Consider the following 19,078-nt stretch of genomic DNA (forward strand, 5'->3'; position numbering starts at 1 on the left):
CCCTCTGTCTCTTTGCTCCCATCTTGTGTCACTTGCTGGTTTATTTTCCTGCTTGCTCTCTCTGCATGTACGTGCAATATGGCCTTTCTTACCGCAACGGTGACAGGCCTGGTCCTTGAAGAAACAGCCACTCTCCACATGATTTGTCCTCCCACACCGGGTGCATTTTCTCCCAGGTGTAGATGAGAGAGACATCGCATTCACTTTTACAGAGCTGCTGAGCTGTTGTGCCTCCCTCGCCACCGTTTCCATAGCAACGGCTATTTCCACCGCTCTGTGATAGGTGAGAGCATTCTCGGTCAATAGTCTCTTCTGTATGGACTCGCTGAGGAGACCACACACGAACCGGTCCCGTAACGCGTCTGACAGGTACGTGCCAAACTCGCAGTGCTCCGACAGCTTCTTCAAATCCGCAATATACTGGGCTATTGTCTCCCCCTCCGATTGATGTCGTTTATGGAAACGGAATCTTTCCGCAATCACAATGGGCTTGGGAGAAAAATGGCTTTGCAATGCTTGCACAGTCTGAGTATAAGTTATATCCCCCGGTTTATCCGGAGCAATCAAACTGCGCAGTAACCCGTATGTTGTTGCCCCTATTAGACTCAAAAACACCGGAAGCCTCTTCTCATCGGAAATGTCATTTGCAGCCACAAAATGTTCAAACCGTTCCACATAAGTTGGCCACTGCTCCGTCGATTCATCAAAAGCCACGATATGCCCGATGATACCAGCCATCCCTCTGTGTGATTGTCCCGCGGCAGATCCGCCGACGTTAGCCCCTTCGCTAACCGGCGTCAGTGTAGATTCCTCTTCCACTCGTTCTGTCATCAAACAAACGTTAGCGTGGATTCTTTTCAACCAGTGCCGTCACTGGATGAACCGTACTCGTCGCCATTTATTATATATGTGACCCCGTACAATGGTAGCATATTAATCACACTGGAGACGCTGTTGACAGGGACTACAGACGATGGCTGCAGCTATCTTTATTGCCATAACAACGAACCCGGAAGCGGGCTGAGCTGTCACCTTAAGAAGTGCTCGCCCTCCCCCTAGAGGGCAGGAATAGAAATGGTGAGGTCGTAACACACCAACAGCCACATACATCACACGTACAGAATCCCGGGCAGCCACGGATACATCGAGAAGGCATCCACCCCCAGAGAGGGGTTGTCCTTCCGACTGACGAGAACCACAAGGGGCACTGGTGGGACTGTCTGCTCGCAAACAGGTCCACCGTGGCCTCCCCGAATCGGTCCCAGACCTGTCTGACTATGTCTGGATGTAGACCCCACTCGTCAGGGTGAGGACCGCCCCGCGACATCACATCTGCACCCACATTCTTCCTGCCGGGGACGTGGAGAGCCCTCAGGCTGCGCAGATTGAAAAACGCCCATAGCCAGAGCTCGACCGCCGCCCGGTGCAGACGGGGGGAGCGTACTCCTCCCTGTCTGTCGATATACGACGCTGACATCGTGTTGTCCGTCCTGATCAAAACATGCTTGCCCACCACAAGGTGGCCGAGCCGTTTGAGGACCAGCAGGACTGCCTTCAATTCCAACACATTGAAATGTAGTGCAGACCGGGCAGCATGGTCCTGCCAGCTGCCCCCTACTGTGTTCGCCCGACACGTCCCCCCCATCCCGTGAGGGAGGCGTCGGTGAAGACCGTGACGTGTGACAGCCTGCTGCCCATGGGGACCCCGCTGGTGAGGGCCCCAGGCCTTCCCCAGAGGGCGAGATCCCCCAGTACTGACATGGGAACCTTTAACCGCTTCCACTTGTCTCTCACCGGGTCTATTTCCATACTGGAAAACCACCTCTGTATCCTCCTCATGAAGAGGATGCCAAGAGGGACCACAGAGTGAGCAGATGCCATCATACCGAGCAGGCGCATCCTGGACAGCGCCGTAACCGTCCTAGGACGGAACCTCCCGAGCGCACAGAGAACATCCACTCGCCGCCGCTCTGAGAGGGATGTCCATATAGACCTTGAGCTTAGAAATAAGCCCAAGTACTCCACCCGTTGACTGGGAAGAGGAGTACTCTACTTCCAGTCTACAGCAAAACCCAGGCTGGTGAGGAATTCCACCACCTGCCTGGTAAGAGACCCGGCGATCTTCTCTGACTGGCCGAGGACCAGAACGTCATCCAGGGTAGAATAAAATTCGTATCCCCCGACGACGCAGAGACCCCAGCGCGGTCTCCACGCACTTGGTGAAGATGCGAGGAGCTAGAGAGTAGCCGAACGGCAGCCTCTGGTACTCGTACGCTAAGCCCTGAGAAGGAAGTGTAGGTATGTCTTAGGAGGGAAGATCGGGATGCGAATGCGCATCCTACAGGTCTATGGAGGTGAACCAGTCCCGCACCTGACAGCGCTTAACAGGTGGGTGACGTCAACATTCTGAACCTTCCATGGGACAGGTCCAGTATGGGTCTGACACCCCCCCCGCCCCCCCCCCCCCCCGATTTCTCAGGCATCAGAGAATATCGGGAGGAACCGCCGCTCATCGCGTCCTCTCATGGGACCACGACGGCGGCCTGCTTCGCCGCCAGAGAACGAATCTCCTCGGCCAGGGCTGTCACTGCCGCGGACTCTGATAATAGAGTCTGTACCAAACCCAAAAACGGAGGGCGGGGGTGTGTAAACTGCAACACAAGCACCGCCCTCAGCATTCTCTCCATCCACACCGACATTATGGCTACCACTGCAGCCATACATGGTCAAATTCCAAAGCGCCCCCGCCGACAACTGCCGCTGGTCCGCTAGGAATCATAGATAGGTGGCCCGGTCCCTCCCGCTGTGCGTTGTCAACCCTGGTCTCGCCAACCGCGCGAGCAGGGTGTCTCATGGAGCCGGGATTACCCTGACTCTACCAACGAGGCAATCGCACCCAAGGGGGGGACCCCAACAGAAGGGCCGGTCTGATACGGGGGGAGTGGCCATCACCCCTGGTGACATAGGCTCCCCTGATGAGCATCTTCCCGGCTTAGCTTGCTGAGGACAGCCTGCTCTGCAGCTGGACATGCACGGTGTGTGGTCCTCACACTGTCCGATAGGGTGGGTCTCTACGCACCGTAGCCCTGTAGTGATATTACTACCACCCAAATTATGCGTGCCTGCTGACCACCGCGGGATCGGAAGTCCAGACGGGGGAGGCACTAACGTAATACCCGGCCTGGCGAGGGCGGGGCTGGGGGGAACCCACGCTGCGACCTCCTGGGCCTAGAGTTCTCCCTCTGACAAAAATTTTTAGATACAGGGAACCCTGCTCCGTCGACAGATACAACACCAGGCTCACCAAACACAGACGCAGGACGTGTGGTGTGGGAGCCGCTTGACAGCACAGCATTCTCATTGACAGACCCAGGCCTAGCTAGCAACTGGGTGTCAGCCCCTGTCTTCATGAGAAGCTAAATGTGGGGCCGCTTGCTCTTCACTGGAAGAACGCGGCCCGCAGCCAAAGGGAACAAATCAGAGCCCTGTGTCCCGTAGTGTAGCGGGGGGGAGTAACCGGAGAGCGTGCTAGACACAGCTAGATGGCAAAGTTTTTTTAGGGCGTGCCCATCTAATATAGCCGATCCCTCGGGCCGCCGAGGCTGTCGGCCTTGTGATCAGGGTATCTCAGGCGGGGGAAACATGGCCGCTGGCCGTGCTCTCACCTCTGGCTGCGCGGTGTGGGGCAGCGTGGGGCCCAAGTCAAATACCGCCCGCGCCTCCGTGGACAGACCAAGGTCCACCCGCGGAGAGGGGAGCCCTGAGGAGGAGACCCCTCCCCTCCTCAATGGGAGATTGCTCCAACCAAAGATGCCTGTGAACAACCGTTCACAGCATCCTAGCCCTCCCTGTGGTTATAGCTTGAGAATAGGTCAAAAGCTGAATAACCTCAAAACCTTGCGCGATGGTTTTGACGTCGGCTGGCCCTAAAGCCCCACCACCCGACACCATTTTTGACTTTGGACACAAAGAAAACAGGTGATCACAAGGCCGACAGCCTTGGCGGCCGAGGGATCGGCTACATTAGATGAGCACGCCCTAAAAAAACGTTGCCGTCTAGCTGTGTCTAGCTCGCTCTCCGGTCACTCCCCCCCCCAACACCAGCGGGATACGGGCTCTGATTTGTCCCCTTTGGCTGCGGGCCGCATGCCTTCAACGAGGTGCAAGCGGCCCCACGTTTCGCTTTTCATGGGGACAGGGGCTGACACCCAGTTGCTGGCTAGGCCTGGGTCTTCCTATGAGAATGCTGTGCTGTCAAGCGGCTCCCACGCCACACGTTCTGCGTCTGTGTTTGGTGATCCTGGTGTTGTGTCTGTCAACGACGAAGGTTGTCAGGAGGGAAACTCGAGGCCCAGGGGGTCGCAGCGTGAGTTCCCCCAGCCCGCCCTCGCCAGGCCAGGTTTGGCAACGCACAGCGGGTGGGACCGGGCCGCCTATCTACGGTTCCTGGCGGACCAGCGCCAAGTGGCGGCGTGTGCGCTTTGGGATTATCATCACATATGGCTACAGCAGTGCCATATGTCGAGGTGGATGGAGAGAACGCTGAGGCAGGGACTTGTGTTGCAGTTTGCACAACCCCACCCTCCGTTTTCAGGTTTGGTACAGACCCTGTTGTCAGGGTCAGCAGCAGTGACAGCTCTGGCCGACGAGATCCAATCTCTGTTAGCGAAGCAAGCCATCGTCGTGGTCCCAAAGGAGGACGCGATGCGTGGAGTTTTTTCTGGTGCCCAAGAAATCGGGAGGTGTCAGACCTATTCTAGATCTGTCTGCGTTCAATCGGCTGATTGTGGCGAGGCGGTTCAGGATGTTGACCGTCAAACACCTGATAAGCTCTGTCAGAGTGGGAGACTGGTTCACCTCCATAGACCTGAAGGATGCATACTTTCGCATCCCGATCTTCCCTCCTCACAGGAAATTCCTTCACTTTTTCATGGTGTAGTGTACGAATACCAGAGGCTGCCGTTTGGCTATTCTCTGGCCCCTCGCACATTCACCAAGTGCGTAGAGACCGCGCTGGAGCCTCTATGTTGTCAGGGGATACAAGTTATTTTCTATCTCGACAACATTCTGCTCCTCAGGTCACCAGGTCTCATACCAGGCTGGTGGTGGAATTCCTCACCAGTCTGGGTTTTGCTGTGAACTGGAAGAAGAGTACTCCTCTTCCCAGTCAACAGGTGGAGTACTTGGGCTTGGTTCTAAGCTCAAGGCCCATGAGGGCAACCCTCTCAGAGCGACGGCGAGTGGATATTCTCGGCATGCTCAGGGGGCTCCGTCCTGGCAGGACGGTTACGGCGCTGCCCGTGATGCGCCTGCTCGGTATGATGGCATCTGCTCACTACGTGGTCCCTCTTGGCCTCCTATTTATGAGGAGGGTTCAGAGGTGGTTTTCCAGTATGAAAATAGACCTGGTGAGAGGCAAGTGGAAACGACTGAAGGTTCCTGTGTCAATACTGGGGGATCTCGACCACTGGGGGAGGACTGGTACCCTCACCAGCGGGATCTCCATGGGCTGCAGGCTGTCACATGTCACGGTCTTCACCGACGCCTCCCTCACGGGATGGGGGGGGGGGCGTGTCGGACCAACGCAGTAGGGGGCAGCTGGACGTGCCATGCTACCCGGTCTGCACTGCATATCAATGTGTTGGAATTGAAGGCGGTCCTTCTGGTCCTCAAGCAGTTCGGCCATCTGGTGGTGGGCGAGCACGTGTTGATCAGGACGGACAACACGACGACAGCGTCGTATATCAACAGACAGGGAGGAGTACGCTCCATCCGTCTGCACCGGGCGGCGGTCGAGCTCTGGCTATGGGTGTCTCTCAATCTGCGCAGCCTGATGGCGCTCCACATCCCTGGCAAGGAGAATGTGGGCGCGAATGTGATGTCATCCCGACGAGTGGGGACTACGTCCAGACATAGTCAGACAGGTCTGGGACCGATTCGGGGAGGCCACGGTGGATCTGTTTGCGAGCAGACAGTCTCACCAGTGCCCCTTATGGTTCTCGTCAGTCGGGGGGACAATCCTCCCCTGGGGGTGGATGCCTTCTCGATGTATCCATGGCCGCCCGGGATTCTGTACGCATTCCCCCCCATACACCTGATAGCTCAGCTGTTGGAGCGGGTACATCGGGAGCGCAGGGCTTTGATCCTGATCTCGCCGGACCAGGGCATGGCTGTGTGGTTCCCGGGCCTGATCCAGCTCTTGGTAGCCCCGCCGTGGCCTGTTCCTTGGTTGCCGCGGGCCCTCTCTCAGGCACACGGATCTCTGTGTCTGTTCCCTGTTCTGGGGCAGCCACTGAAGGTTTGGCTGCTGAGAGGGTGAGTCTGGAGGGGATGGGTCTTGACCCTACTGTGGTCGACACCATCCGGAACGTGCGCGCTCTGTCCACTATCGCGGTTTACGCGGGTAAGTGGCATGCTTTTCAAGAGTGGTGTAAGGTTGGGGGCTGGGATCCGGTGTCCTGCTCCCTGGATGCTGTTCTTTCCTTCCTCCAGTCTATCCTGGGTAGACTGTCGGCCTCGACGGTGAGGGTATATGCCGCAGCTATATCCTCTTGTCATGTGGGTTTTGGGGGTGGTACGTTGGCGAAGAGCGAGACACAATGGGCCAGTATGATAATATAACGAAAGGTTATCCTATAACCTAGTTGTATATAACCTCAGCCAGTATTATTCATATAACTAGGTTATAGGATAACCTTTCGTTTTAGATGGAATTAAGGATTTGTGGTCCCAAAAGGTAGGAATTTGAATACTGATGTTGAAATTAATATCAGAAAGATTAGGAGACAATCTATAATTCAATAAGATAGTTTATTACAATATGGATCCATACAGTTAGTATTATAAAATGATAAAGAGTGATACAAAATTATACAGTAGGTGTAAGTGAGAAATTAGTGGAAGAGGAGAGAGGAGAAGAAAGGGAGAGAAAGAGCGCGGAAGCAGGGAGAAGGGGAGAGAGAAGTGTGGAGGAGACAGAGAGAAGAAGAGCGAGGCAAGAGAGAGCGAGCAGAGATTGTGTACAATTGTTTATATCTCTCACAGACAAAGAAGGTCATATTATAGATACATATTCAAGACATGTAGATCCTGATGTCGATGCGTACATGGTGCTTGGTACGACCATGTTGCTGGTACATATATCAAATGGTTTACATTAAACTGTCATAAGGGGGCCATAACAGGAACAGACTGACTCAGACCATACTCCATTTAAGGATAGACATTGACTGTGGACACTATGTAAATAATCACCATAATAGGAGGTGTGAATCTAGTTTCTCCTTGTTGATAAAATGTTAATTAAGTAATCTATTTTCACCAGTATCTTTTTCCCATCCTGTCTGTTCTCCCATCTCTCCCTCTTTTCTATCTTTGTATAACTCTTGCCAGCTAAATGCCTTCCTAGTGGATTAATTGTTTTACAATCTTGTCAACTAACTGAATAATCCATGCAACTGGCAACATTGTGAAATAGCTTTTTCGACAGTGTTGTGCCTCTGGAAATGAATGCAACCATGCAGAATGTTAAATCAATTGCTTATTAAAGTCTCAATGGTAATTTGTGAATTATTGTGACACCAGAGATCATTTTCATCATCCAGGAAATACAGTAACTCATTCAGCATGGGGGGGGGGACACAAAATGTTACTAAAACACACATGGACTAAGGCCGTCAAAATCAAGTAGCCTACAGTGGTTCTCAACCTGTGGTACGCGTACCACCAGTGGTACTTGGGCCCCCTGCTGGTGGTACTATTTTTTTTTTTTTTTATAATTATACATCATTTTTTTTTGTATATAATAATAATTTTTTGTCCGCAGTCATGCCACTGAACTTAGAAGCAGGCCAGGCCAGTGTTTCTAGTTGCGGCGGCGCGATAGTTAGATAACCTAAGTGGGGAACAACCAGGAGATCACTGTGACAGAGAGTAATGCAGTCTAAACAGTCATAAATCTTTTATTCAACTTCAGCCCCAGATTTTTTTTTGTAATGTCAGATAAAAAATGAAATACTCCCACTTTTCTGAAAAAAAAATCCATCAAAATCAGTGTTGTTGCTAATCATTGACACATGCTAGCCTGTAATAATCCCCTCCAGAAAAATCTACTTTGTATTTGATATATTGAAAATATTTCACTTTTTGTGTGTTTTTTTCTTACAATAATTTGTGATGCCCATTACAAACACTGGCATTTAAGGGGTACATTTTCAAAAATTCCTGCACCAGAATGCAGGAAATTTGTTCATAATGTTCTCATTTGCTGTGTGATAATGATGGTTATTATTCTGTTATTAATGTTATCACTGTGTGTGTGTGTCACTTACTGTGTGTGTGAGAGAGTGTGTATGTGTGAGAGAGAGAGAGAGAGAGAGAGAGAGAGAGAGAGAGAGAGAGAGAGAGAGAGAGAGAGAGAGTATGTTTGTACATTGCTGAAATACAGTTGTTCTTAATTATCTCACTTGCTAGGTGAGAATGTTAGTTATTATATTCTCAATGGCCCTTGCATTGTATGAGAATTGTGTGGAAGAGTTTGCTAGTTCTAGTGCTACCCCTTTGTACATTGTGGCTGTGTCTGACAAAAGTTAACAATAAATAATGTTATTAGGAATACATTTGCCTCCTGCGTGAACTGTGCATAGCTCAATAGACTGTATTTTAACACCGGTCATATGGTGGTACTTGGAGAGCCAGCTACGTTCTCAGGTGGTACTTGGTGTAAAAAGGTTGAGAACCACTGGCCTAGAAAACAAGTTGACGTCTTTCACACTTAACTCCCTGCTCCTCTCTCTTCTCTGTAGCAGAGGTCCCAGTTGACGAGGTTCCAGCTGTGCCATCCTACATATCGGAGCGCTACAAGGTGGGCCGTACGTTAGGTGACGGGAACTTTGCTGTGGTGCGGGAATGTGTGGAACACTCCACGGGCCGGGAGTACGCCCTGAAGATCATCAACAAGGGAAGATGCAGGGGCAAGGTAAACAAGCACAGGGGAGGCGACCTGAATTAAAGTGAACCTGCTTCATTTAAGCACAAAATAATTTACAGGACCACACTGGAAGTACTTTACTGTAACAAGGGCACAGGGATCTGAAGCATTCATCAGTGCCTAGGCTGTTTATAGTCGTATTTTTAGATGGTGTAGCCTAAATATTAAACACAACACTGACACCTAACACCCAGCTGCAGCAGAGCCCAGAGGCAGCACTGACACCTAACACCCAGCTGCAGCAGAGCCCAGAGGCAGCACTGACACCTAACACCCAGCTGCAGCAGAGCCCAGACGCAGCACTGACACCTAACACCCAGCTGCAGCAGAGCCCAGAGGCAGCACTGACACCTAACACCCAGCTGCAGCAGAGCCCAGAGGCAGCACTGACACCTAACACCCAGCTGCAGCAGAGCCCAGACGCAGCACTGACACCTAACACCCAGCTGCAGCAGAGCCCAGAGGCAGCACTGACACCTAACACCCAGCTGCAGCAGAGCCCAGAGGCAGCACTGACACCTAACACCCAGCTGCAGCAGAGCCCAGAGGCAGCACTGACACCTAACACCCAGCTGCAGCAGAGCCCAGACGCAGCACTGACACCTAACACCCAGCTGCAGCAGAGCCCAGAGGCAGCACTGACACCTAACACCCAGCTGCAGCAGAGCCCAGAGGCAGCACTGACACCTAACACCCAGCTGCAGCAGAGCCCAGAGGCAGCACTGACACCTAACACCCAGCTGCAGCAGAGCCCAGACGCAGCACTGACACCTAACACCCAGCTGCAGCAGAGCCCAGAGGCAGCACTGACACCTAACACCCAGCTGCAGCAGAGCCCAGAGGCAGCACTGACACCTAACACCCAGCTGCAGCAGAGCCCAGAGGCAGGCCTATTGGCCGCATTTCAGCAGGTTTGCGACGGACTTCATCAATTTTTTTTTATCACATTTTAAAATGTTCTTTCTCTTTTTTTTACATAGAATATAAAACAAAACATGACAGCACATAATACAATAATAATAATAATAAACAGAACATCACCAGACAATAATAATAATAACAATAATGACAATAGAATGACAGTAGAAATAACAAACAAAACAAAATAAATAATAAATACAGAACCTAAAAATAAAAACAAATTATATTATCACAGACACCACACAAAAGAAGACAAAATACATTTCCTCCCCCACTCCCTCCCCCCAACCCCAGGACCCCCCAGAGACCAACACCCCAACCCCGCTCCGCTGCTAGATAGTGGCCATAACTTCATAAATAGTTAAACAGCACAGTGTTGAAACTAAGTATATTCAGTGTATTTTATATTTCTTCCATAGATGTATCCCAAGTTACAACATCACCTGGTCGTCGGCTATAAGACATGTTGAGGCAGGTTGCCGTAGATTGAACTGTAGCGATGAGCAAAAATGAACAAACAAAATAAATTTTAAGTTGGGTACATCCCGTACCAAGTCACCAGTGGCACAAACATACTGGTAGAAATGTAATAGAACCTCTCCCACTCATGGGTTCAGAGTTCTCTGCTATGGGCCGGACTGTTCGTTCTTGTTCCTTCCCTTTCCCCTGCCCACTCAGTCAAATAATAAACACTGGAATGGAGTGAGTGAGTAAAGTATGGATGGCTGGCTACTGTGAGACAAACAAAAGCCAAGGCTTCGCTAGCTATGACGCATGTCGCACAATATTAACAGCAGGGCCGTTAATAAGCTAACTAAGTGCCTGCTTAGGGCCCACCAGAGGCAACAAGAATACAAGCAAAACAAGGCACACCAAACAAAAAAACATAGTAGCTCAGGAGCTGTACTGTAGGTGTGCGAATGCTGTTTCCTATGCATTGTGTTTGAAAATACAGCTGTTACCATGTTGGCAGGTTCCTTTCATCTGTGGCTTTATATGTGGGTTTATAAGATAAGATGATCCTTTATTAATCCCCTTGGGGAAATTCGGGTGTCAAAGCAGCATGGGGGGGGGGGGGGGGGGATACAGAGCTTCACAGTCGCAGACTTTAGATACAATATAAATACAAATACAATTTAATATAAAAAAATACAAAATACAAGATAGTCCAGTGATAAGAATCCAGTGATATGAGTCTCTAGTGCAAAATACAAGATAGTCAGTACGGTGATGTGAGTCTCTAGTTCTCAAGTCCCGAGTTCTGACAGTGATAGTTCTGGCAGCAGAGACGGCCGTCCGAGCCCTTTGTTGTAGAGCTTGATGGCTGCCGGTATAAAGGACCGGCCCAGGCGGTTTGTGGGGGCGGGGGGGGGTGAGTCTTTGGCTGAACGTGCTCTTCAATCTGGCTAGCTCCTCGTAGAGGGGTGCAACTTTGCAACTTATGCAAAGTTGCAAAGGAGAGAGAAAGAAAGACAAAACACACCTAAAGACATTTATTTTAGGGGGCCCCCAAAAGGCTTGGATGATTAACAGCATGTATTAAAACCCATTCACAAGCCAAACATGACATTGTTTGGGAGACAGGAGTCTCAATGAGCTCAATCTGAGAGAAAACTTGATTCAAAACCTTAAATCAAAATGAACTAATCAATAAAAAGAATTGGACTGCCCAGCACTGTTGAACTAATCACTAGGGGCAGAGTGGCTAACCTTGAGGTGCTTTGAAGCTAGAAATGTCTTAAAATATCTCTCATGATATCTGTCCAGCAGATTAGTAGATCCATTTACAGTGTGCAGTGTCCCACTTAACAGATACATAAGCAGACACCACAAATAAGTAATTATAATCATTAATAGATTATAGAATCAACAAAGAACCATATAAATCTGTGTTATGTTTTCAGATAAAAAATACTTCCAAACCTAATGATCTAAATATGCTAAGTTGAAAGACTGTAGAGTTATGCTTTCTGGTAAGGTATCACATTTGCACTCTCTAAGTGATTCTGTTGATTTTACAAATGAAAATACATTTCCTATCCAAAGCTATTTCGAAATGGACTTACTGTAAGCAGTTCTTTATCTAAAGGACTCAAAACAACGAACGACTGCATGTCTACAGTGCTTACAACAAGGACACAAAGCACTTACTTACTACAATGTCATAGCCGTATACATGTTAAACTCAGCAAGACCGACGGCTTCTCAGTTACAGTGGGTGACAATATTGTCACAAGGAAAGATGAAATTACCTACCTGGGTTCCATCCTAGAGGCTAATCTCTCCTGTGACAAAATGGCATCCAATGTAATAAAAAAAGTCAACCAACGAACTCGATTCTTGTACCGGATCTCCTCTCTGGTAAACAAGAACACCCTGAAGACTCTGGCAGGAGCACTCATTCAGGGGTACTACGACTATGCTTGCACCTCATGGTACCAAAGCACCTCAAAGGCGCTAAAAACAAAATTACAAACATCTCAAAACAAACTGGTCAGACTACTGCTTGACCTTACTCCTAGAACCCACCTCACCCCTGCCCACTTTGACAACCTAGGATGGCTTAGAGTAGACGACAGAGTACAACAACTTGCAATGGGCCTGGTCTACAAGATACACTACACGACCAAGGTACCCATGTACATGTCAAAATACTTCCCAAAGGTCAGTGAATACCACGATCACAACACCAGAGGGATCTCCACAAATCATGTTAAACCCAGATTCGGCTCAAATAAGGGACTAAACACGTTTCGCAATTATGCCACATCAATGTGGAACGCCCTACCCAAAGCTGTAAAGGAATGTGGATCACTACCCACTTTCAAAACCTCTCTCAAGGGACACCTACGGGAGACTGCAATTCAACACTGGCCCCTGTAAATATCCTAACCCAACCCCCTCCAATGTACAGTCATTTACCTAGTATGGTTTTGTCAATAGTTCAATGTACAATTGTGTTTGTTTGTACAGTGTCTCCTCCCCCCCCCCCTCAATGTACAGTGTTACTTGTTTATACAGTGTGCCCCCCGGCCCCCCCCCCCCCCCCCCCCCCCCCCAACCACCTCCAATGTAAATTACCCAGTATGGTTGTCAATATCCCAATGTACCCAACCCCCCCACCCAACCTCCTCCAATGTACAGTTTCTACGTCAAATGTATATACTCCCTTTTCTTGACTCCTTCTGTATCACAAACAGTACTGTATTTGCAAATCTGGTATGTCATAAATGTATAGATGTAGCAGTACTGACTATCTGTATGTCATGTATGTCATATATGTCTATATGAATTGAAAATGGGGGACCCTGATGGAAACAAGACAAACGTCTTTCTCAGGTCTGCATCCCCTTAACAATTGTATGTATTGAGCCGTACTGTATTGTACCCATTCTGCAATCTGTTAAATAAAGTTTTCATTCATTCATTCATTCATGGGTGGCCCCAGTGGGAATCGCACTCCTAACCCTGGCAGTGTTAAGTGTCATGTTCAAAGCATTAAGTGCTCTACCCATTGAGCTGCAATTTGACATTTGAAACAGTTGAAATTGAAATAAAACCAGACAAATCAACAAGCTAAATCAGTTCAAACAGTTACAGGCAGGTAATGGACGGTTATTAAGTGCAAACCGAAAGCATTCTAAAGAGGTATAAAAGTGTTACGTTTGAGGTCACTTTGCAAGAGACACAGATGGTGTTAGTTTCCGACTCTGACCGCCTTTGTCCCTGTCTTCACAGGAGCACATGATACAGAACGAAGTGGCCATCCTCCGCAGAGTCAAACACCCAAACATCGTCCTGCTCATAGAAGAAGTCGACACATACAGCCAGCTCTACCTCGTCATGGAGCTGGTCAAGGTGTGTGTGCAAGTGCAACTGTGCACGTATGTGAGAGAGAGACTATGTGAAAACTAGCCTGTTGGCTAATACTGGCACACGTACATAAATGTAGATTCATATTCAATGTTCTGTAGAGAGAAACAGAGACTCTGAACAAGAACGTTCTAACGAGCAGCTGGCGGACATAACGTCCCAATCTTCAAGCACATGAATTTACAACCAGCTACTACAGACACACGGTGCCATTGAGAGTCAGCCTGTTGGCCCGAAGCAGTCATGTGTGTCATACTCTTCATTCTCTCTCTCTCTCTCTCTCTCTCTCTCTCTCTCTCTCTCTCTCTCTCTCTCTCTCTCTCTCTCTCTCTCTCTCTCTCTGTCAAGAAACATTCCTGCATAATTCAGGAGACAGAAATGTGATCCATCTGTTGTTGGTGTTGTGATATAGTGTGTGGAGTACTACAGAATATAGATGAGATTAAAGAGAGAGAGAGAGAGAGAGAGAGAGAGAGAGAAAGAAAAAAAAAGAGAGACATGTGATAGAGAGACACATTTTGTGAACGCTAGTGGCTGAGTTGGGGCATTTGACAGCTTTCACATTTTAATGACTGTCTATGTGTCAGCCTTCTTCCACTGAGTCTGTCTGAACCTGTGTGTGTACAGTGTGTGGGGGAGAGGGGGGGAGCAGCCTATTTTAAGCATCTGCTCTACTTAGTTCACAGAGGAAGACAAGTGCTGAGAGAGAGAGAGAGAGAGAGAGAGAGAGAGAGAGAGAGGGAGAGGGAGAGAGAGAGAGGGAGAGAGAGAGAGTGCGAGAGAGTGCGAGAGAGTGCGAGAGAGAAAGAGATAGAGAGAGAGAGAGAAAGAGAGAGAGGGAGAGAGAGAGAGGAAGAGAGAGAGATGTTCCAAGTGAGGTGAGAATGGAGGACACAGTTTGGATCACCTCTACAGATGAGTCTAGAATTCTGCGCTAGAACTAGGGCTGGACTGGACCTTTGAAGATTTCCGTATACCGGTGTCAGTACAGATACCTTTTTGATACCTTATGACAGGGGTTCCCAACGTTTTCAGGCCGTGACCCCCGAAATAACGGTGTCAGAGAGCCGCGACCCCCACAATTATATGGGTGGTATAAAAAAATTATATATACCGTACTTTTCGCACTATAAGCCGCACCTGACTATAAGCCGCAGCAGCTAAATTGAATGATGTGTACATATATAAGCCGCACTGGACTATAAGCCGCAGGTGTTTTAATGTTTAATTACCATATGTAAGGGTTCGTGCACAGAGGGGATTGTCGGGAAAGAGATGGCTGTTTGAGGAAGCTCCCATTTATTAACATTTCAACAAACAAGTTGCATATTTGCATAACAAGTGTTACCATTTAGTGCAATAGTATACTAAAAAAAGCAATATTTCGATTTTAAAATTTTCGGGTTTGGTCCACATATAAGCCGCACCGTTATATAAGCCGCAGGGTCGAAAAATGGGGGGAAAAGCCGTGCTTATAGTCCGAAAAGTACGGTATATTATAATTAAAAAAATGTTTTATGTATGGTTGAAACATGCACATTTTCAAACGCACACGCACTAATAAGCATTGGAGGCTTTTAACCAGGGCCGGACTGGGGAAATCATTCAGGCCAGGAAATATAGTGTGAAATCTAGCCCCAGTCAGGCCACCTTTTTAATAAATTTTTTGTTACAAAGACTTAATTTCCTGCATTCTGGTGGAGGAACTTTTGAATTTGTACCCTTTAAATGCCAGTTGTTTGTTAAAAAACAGGCTAGCATATGTCAATGATTAGCAACAACAATAATTTACCACTTTTTCTTTCATAAATATAATTTATAATGCGGCTGGGTGGCGCAGCGGACATTGCGCTCGTCACCAACGCAAGAGACACCGGGTTCGACTCCGGCTGTCGGCGTTGCCTCCGGCTTGGGCCAGCCGTCATACTAACTCAATTGGCAGAGTTAGCGGTGGAAGTCGATGGGTGGTAATCTGGACGTTGTGGACAGCGACTCCTACAGGTCGGTTGGGGACGCCTGAACAGCAGAGACAGGAAATGGCGGGGGTAGTGTGAGCCTCCCACACGTTACACCTCGCCAATGAGAGTCCACGCTGGCAGGTGAAAAGATGTGACAGGCTGCCTCCTCGTGTACCGGAGGGGACACGTGATGCAAGGCTTCTATCCTCCCTACAACCGGCCAGTGGGGGGAATATGCGAGCAACGTTCAAAGACAGGGGAGGGAAGAATTGGCACAATGGAATAATTTATAATTCTAACCCTTTAAATGCCAGTGTGTGTGATGGCATCACAAATTATTGTAAAACACACAAAAAGTGAAATATTTGCAATGGCCTGGCCTGCTTCTAAGTTCAGTGACCTGACTGCATGAACAAAATAAATACATTCTGGAAATCATCTCACGACCCCCCGCGGCTGCTCGCGACCGCTCACTTTGGAAACCACTGCCTTATAACACAGTGTCATTCGATATTTGTCCATGCTGTGGTTTCTAGTATTGAAGCAATTCGATTGTTACCATACAAGTATTGAATTTCGATACCCCGCCCTAGCTAAAACGACATTGTAACTGTTTGATGTCAGGAGAAAGGGTGGGTGTATTTGTGTTACCAATTATATATCTACCCTTCAAACAAAAACCGCTCCAGGGTTCACTTGGAAGCGGGCCAAGGCCATTTTGGTGTTCTTTCGTGGGGGGCGTTGTTTGGTGCTGATTCCAACTACTAGTTTCCTCACATCCCCAAATAAACCAAATGAAGGAGTTAATTGACCATTTTCACATGGCAGCCATTTTGCCGTGCTCATGTTGGGGTTCCTGTCCACTGTTCCCTGGTCAGTGTAAACCAGACCCAAACCTGTTGGCATGGTGGGTGGTGGGCCAAATAATGTTACTGAATATTGATTGATCAATGAAGAATGTATACAAATCTTAGTCTTAGGTCTAATGTCCATGTATTTATACCTTCTCATAGTCAAAGTAAAAATGTAAAGAAAAACTTCTCAGCTAAATCACATCAAAATAGACCAAATAATATCTATTCTCTGGAACTCTGGATGGCCAGACATAATGTTGGGGAGGACCGAATTTGGCCCATGGGCCCTACTTGTCCTACTCCTACTTGTCCTACTCCTACTTGTCCTACTCCTACTTGTCCTACTCCTACTTGTCCTACTCCTACTGGGCCCTACTCCTACTTGTCCTACTCCTACTTGTCCTACTCCTACTTGTCCTACTCCTACTGGAGAGCCATGGATTAAACAATCCAGTGTGTTACGGTGCAGGTAGGACATTTTAGTTCCAATAGTAGAGGAAGGAATGAGACAGAGATGTGGTTTGCTCTTCTTCAGTAGTGTGTCTTTTAATAGTAGATCACAGGAGCAATGCAAGTAATGCATAAGAAAGACGCCCGGCGTCAAACTGAGAAAACAGACCTTAAGACAAAATACAAAATATAAATAACAGCAACGAGAAGGTCAGCACTCGTTCTGACTCCGTCTGCACGCAGGACTGTCTGAAGATCCGACAAGGAGAAAGGAAACAACAGGTCAATATAAAGCCACATTCCTGACATTCCACAGGCATCAATTAGTGACGGCATAGTGACAGCCAGTGACAGCAATCAGTGGTGACAGTCAATCAGTGTAGTGACAGCGAACCAGAGGTGACCATCAATAACTGCAAATACCAACCACCAGGTGAAGTACTCCAGAAAGACAGTGGGGTTCCTAGTCCTAGAAACCCAGAACGTTACACCAGTGTTTGATTCATGTGAGATGTGATGTGAGAGCAGGGTGCTGAACAGATGTGAGAGCAGGGTGCTGAACAGATGTGAGAGCAGGGTGCTGAACAGATGTGAGAGCAGGGTGTAGCGACTATCCTGATGTCCTGGTAGACGCTCGGTTGGGGGCGGGGAATCCTCGTATTTGACACGCAATTAGAAAAAAACATAATGTCGAGTCGGTTTCATCTGCCGTTGGGTGAAGTTCCCATTTAATTGAAGTATTTAACATAATACATGGTTGATGAGCCAAACAATAGTTTCTGCATAATGCTGTAAATAATAGTGAAAACGAGCGAGGGTACGTGCGTGCGTTAAAAAACCGTGAGACCGTCACCCATACCTTGATTGCCATAGCCTACACCTGTGCCTTTATTCAAAACCCATGCGCTCCGCGCTGCCACCCAGTGATGAACTTAACAACTACAGACTTAACACAAAAACAATCAAATAGCTCCTACACAGGGTACTGATGTTTTATTTCCCCATAGGGAGGAGATCTGTTTGACGCCATCACCTCCACTAACAGATACACAGAGAGGGATGCCAGCGGCATGCTCTACAACCTGGCCAACGCCATCAAGTATCTCCACAGCCTCAACATTGTCCACAGAGATATCAAGCCAGAAAACCTTCTGGTAAGACTACCTGTTCTGTGTGTGTGTCTGTGATTGTGGCCTGACTAAAAACCCTTAAAAAAACACCCATTCATCCCCCAACCTCCCGCCCACCAGACATTCAAACAGAGTGGGGAACTTTGAATGACACCTCCGCCTCCCTCCTTTTAAATTAACGATGAAGTGATATCATATCACTCCTCGCACGCGCAGAAGAGGAGAGATATGACTCATCCCTTCTGCCCTCACGACTCATCCCTTCTGCCCTCACGTCTCCCGCTGACTTTCTCCAGCCTCCCTTGTCTGTTCACTTCCTCCCTCCTTCCTCTTTCTGTCCATCTCGCTGTCTTCGCTCATTGTTTGCCTCCTCCTGCCGCCTGGGCGCTCTCAGCCGCTCCTATACTGCCGCCTGGGCACTCTCAGCCGCACCTCCTACCGCCTGGGCACTCTCAGCACCTCCTCCTGGGCGCTCTCAGCACCTCCTTCTGCCGCCTGGGCACTCTCAGCACCTCCTCCTGCCGCCTGGGCGCTCTCAGCCGCTCCTCCTGGGCGCTCTCAGCACCTCCTCCTGCCGCCTGGGCGCTCTCAGCACCTCCTCCTGCCGCCTGGGCGCTCTCAGCACCTCCTCCTGGGCGCTCTCAGCACCTCCTCCTGCCGCCTGGGCACTCTCAGCACCTCCTCCTGCCGCCTGGGCGCTCTCAGCCGCTCCTCCTGGGCGCTCTCAGCACCTCCTCCTGCCGCCTGGGCGCTCTCAGCACCTCCTCCTGCCGCCTGGGCGCTCTCAGCCGCTCCTCCTGGGCGCTCTCAGCACCTCCTCCTGCCGCCTGGGCGCTCTCAGCACCTCCTCCTGCCGCCTGGGCGCTCTCAGCACCTCCTCCTGCCGCCTGGGCGCTCTCAGCA

The 19,078-nt window shown here is 49.2% G+C and overlaps 1 protein-coding gene across 1 annotated transcript in view; it reads left to right on the forward strand.

Annotated features, from left to right (window-relative positions):
- dclk1a (doublecortin-like kinase 1a) overlaps nucleotides 1–19,078 on the forward strand; it is a gene marked incomplete at its 5' end in the record, with an annotated part of 155,785 nt that overhangs the window by 129,034 nt on the left and 7,673 nt on the right. Inside the window, 3 exon segments of the mRNA XM_084319654.1 lie at nucleotides 8,805–8,977; nucleotides 13,649–13,768; nucleotides 18,053–18,199. Coding sequence (XP_084175780.1) covers nucleotides 8,805–8,977; nucleotides 13,649–13,768; nucleotides 18,053–18,199 — 440 coding nt within the window.

Source organism: Notolepis coatsorum, assembly GCF_963971535.1.
Source record: "Notolepis coatsorum genome assembly, chromosome: 8".
NCBI classification, from domain to species: domain Eukaryota; kingdom Metazoa; phylum Chordata; class Actinopteri; order Aulopiformes; family Paralepididae; genus Notolepis; species Notolepis coatsorum.